General features: G+C 37.8%; 1 protein-coding gene across 1 annotated transcript; it reads left to right on the top strand.

Moving 5' to 3' along the window:
• The first annotated feature begins 411 nt into the window (after nucleotides 1-411).
• On the top strand, nucleotides 412-1,647 carry LOC143469032 (neuronal calcium sensor 1-like). Its single transcript, XM_076966563.1, has 5 exons — nucleotides 412-571; nucleotides 720-962; nucleotides 1,056-1,144; nucleotides 1,216-1,293; nucleotides 1,433-1,647. The coding sequence occupies exons 1-5, from the start codon at nucleotides 508-510 to the stop codon at nucleotides 1,529-1,531; spliced, it is 573 nt and encodes a 190-aa protein (XP_076822678.1). The 5' UTR covers nucleotides 412-507; the 3' UTR covers nucleotides 1,532-1,647.
• The last annotated feature ends 129 nt before the right edge of the window (nucleotides 1,648-1,776 follow it).

Here is a 1,776-nt window from a genome sequence, read left to right as displayed (position 1 = left end):
ACTCTGTCACTTAGCTATAGGCTAATTGGCGTTCTGTTTGTGTTTTCTATTTCGTTTTTCTCATATCATTTTCCTGTAACAAGATCGATTTTCCGTTGTGTTAAAAACGTCACAACCGGTTTTACTGTAAATTGAGTTTCTTTAAACCTTAGTTGATGCATTTATTTATCAGCAGCAATGTGAGAAAACGTCTTGCGCAACTAATAGATAATTAAAAATGTTACTAGTTTTTAGCAATTTATCGTAACACCTGCATGTAGAGTTGAAGCAGTTTAACCTTTGCATGAGAATTCGATGAAACTCACCTTAATATTTTTGTACAAAATAAACAATAAAAAGTAACGTCTGAAATTGAGGACATCAGCCATAATGCCTTTACATTGTACACGATATTGCAGCTATGCAAGACAATTATAGCGCAACCTAATCAGCGTAACTTTACATCTTGTAAAACTCTTTCCAGACCAAGCTGTAAAGGTTTATCTTGACGATATTTTTGATATTGAAATGGGTCAGAAAGAGAGTCAACTTCCTGATGAGGAAGTTGCCAGACTGAGCACAGAGACGCACTGTAAGTATTGGTTTGTGCTACCAGTCTACCTCTATACGCAAAGTTTTGGATAAGTTATGTATTGCTTTTTCTGGCATTGATTAAGCTTAGAAAAAAACTACATTTTTGTAATTTAAGGAAAACGAAAACTAGTTTTTATTTTTCTCAGTCACACCAGAGGAAATCTCCCAGTGGTACAAAGGATTCATTCGCGACTGTCCCAGCGGGAGATTCACAATTGCAGAATTTCAACAAATTGCTCAGTCGTTCTTTCCAAATGGAAACGCGGAAAATTTCAGCAGATTCGTGTTCAACGCGGTGGACGTCGGCCCTGACGCGTCACTAGGTTTCGAAGGCTTCATCAAGTTCCTCAGTTTAGCGTCGAGAGGAACTGTGGAAGACAAAGAGAGATGTAAAGCGTTTACTACTATGTTCTTCAAAATCTTAACCGTGTGAACGAAAAACGTTGTAGAACTTTCTTTGAAAGATTTTTGTTTCACTTTAGGGGCTTTTCATCTTCGTGACGTCGATCACTCCGGTTTCATCACAAAGGAAAATCTTCGGCTAATCGATGATGCAACTTTTTCCATGATAGTAATTCCTTAAGAAGTAACAATGAGTGTACACACACACGCCTAGCCTACATTTAACATTATCTTGATTAGGCTGATCACGTCCCGCTTCCTAATGACGAAGATACTGCAGAAAAAAGGTCGGAAAAAGTCTTCAATCTTATGGATACGGTAAGAGCAGCTTGCAGGCGGGAATCGCAGGATTCCTATATACAGTATTGCTATACTATATATTATATCTGTAGTCTTCCAAGATAAAATACGAACGAACAAATAAAACCGTTTTTTAGGAAATATTTTTCCCTTATAGGACAAAAACGGTCGAGTCGATGTGAATGAATTCATCGCTGCTTGCAACAAAGATGAAGACATCGTTAAAGCTCTTAGTCTTCAGGACACTGTTCAGTGAAAGCTCTTAGTATTTCCATCGCCTTCCAGAAGCAGTTTTAGTTTTAACCCTGCCTTAAAATACTTGCTGAATGTAACATGCGGTAGTTTTCCAGTAAAATTGCTTGCAAAGATGAATGCCTGCTCTCAATTTTTTACAAGCTCATTCTTACAAAGAAACCCTTTTCAGTAAGCGCTGTAACTTAAAAACCCATACTAGACCGGACATGGGCTAAACCTGTAGCGCTTACATAACAAATTCGCACA

Source organism: Clavelina lepadiformis, chromosome 8 (genome assembly GCF_947623445.1).
Source record: "Clavelina lepadiformis chromosome 8, kaClaLepa1.1, whole genome shotgun sequence".
NCBI lineage: Eukaryota > Metazoa > Chordata > Ascidiacea > Aplousobranchia > Clavelinidae > Clavelina > Clavelina lepadiformis.
The sequence above is the reverse complement of the archived record's forward strand: the minus strand, read 5'-3'. Positions and strand labels throughout refer to the sequence as shown.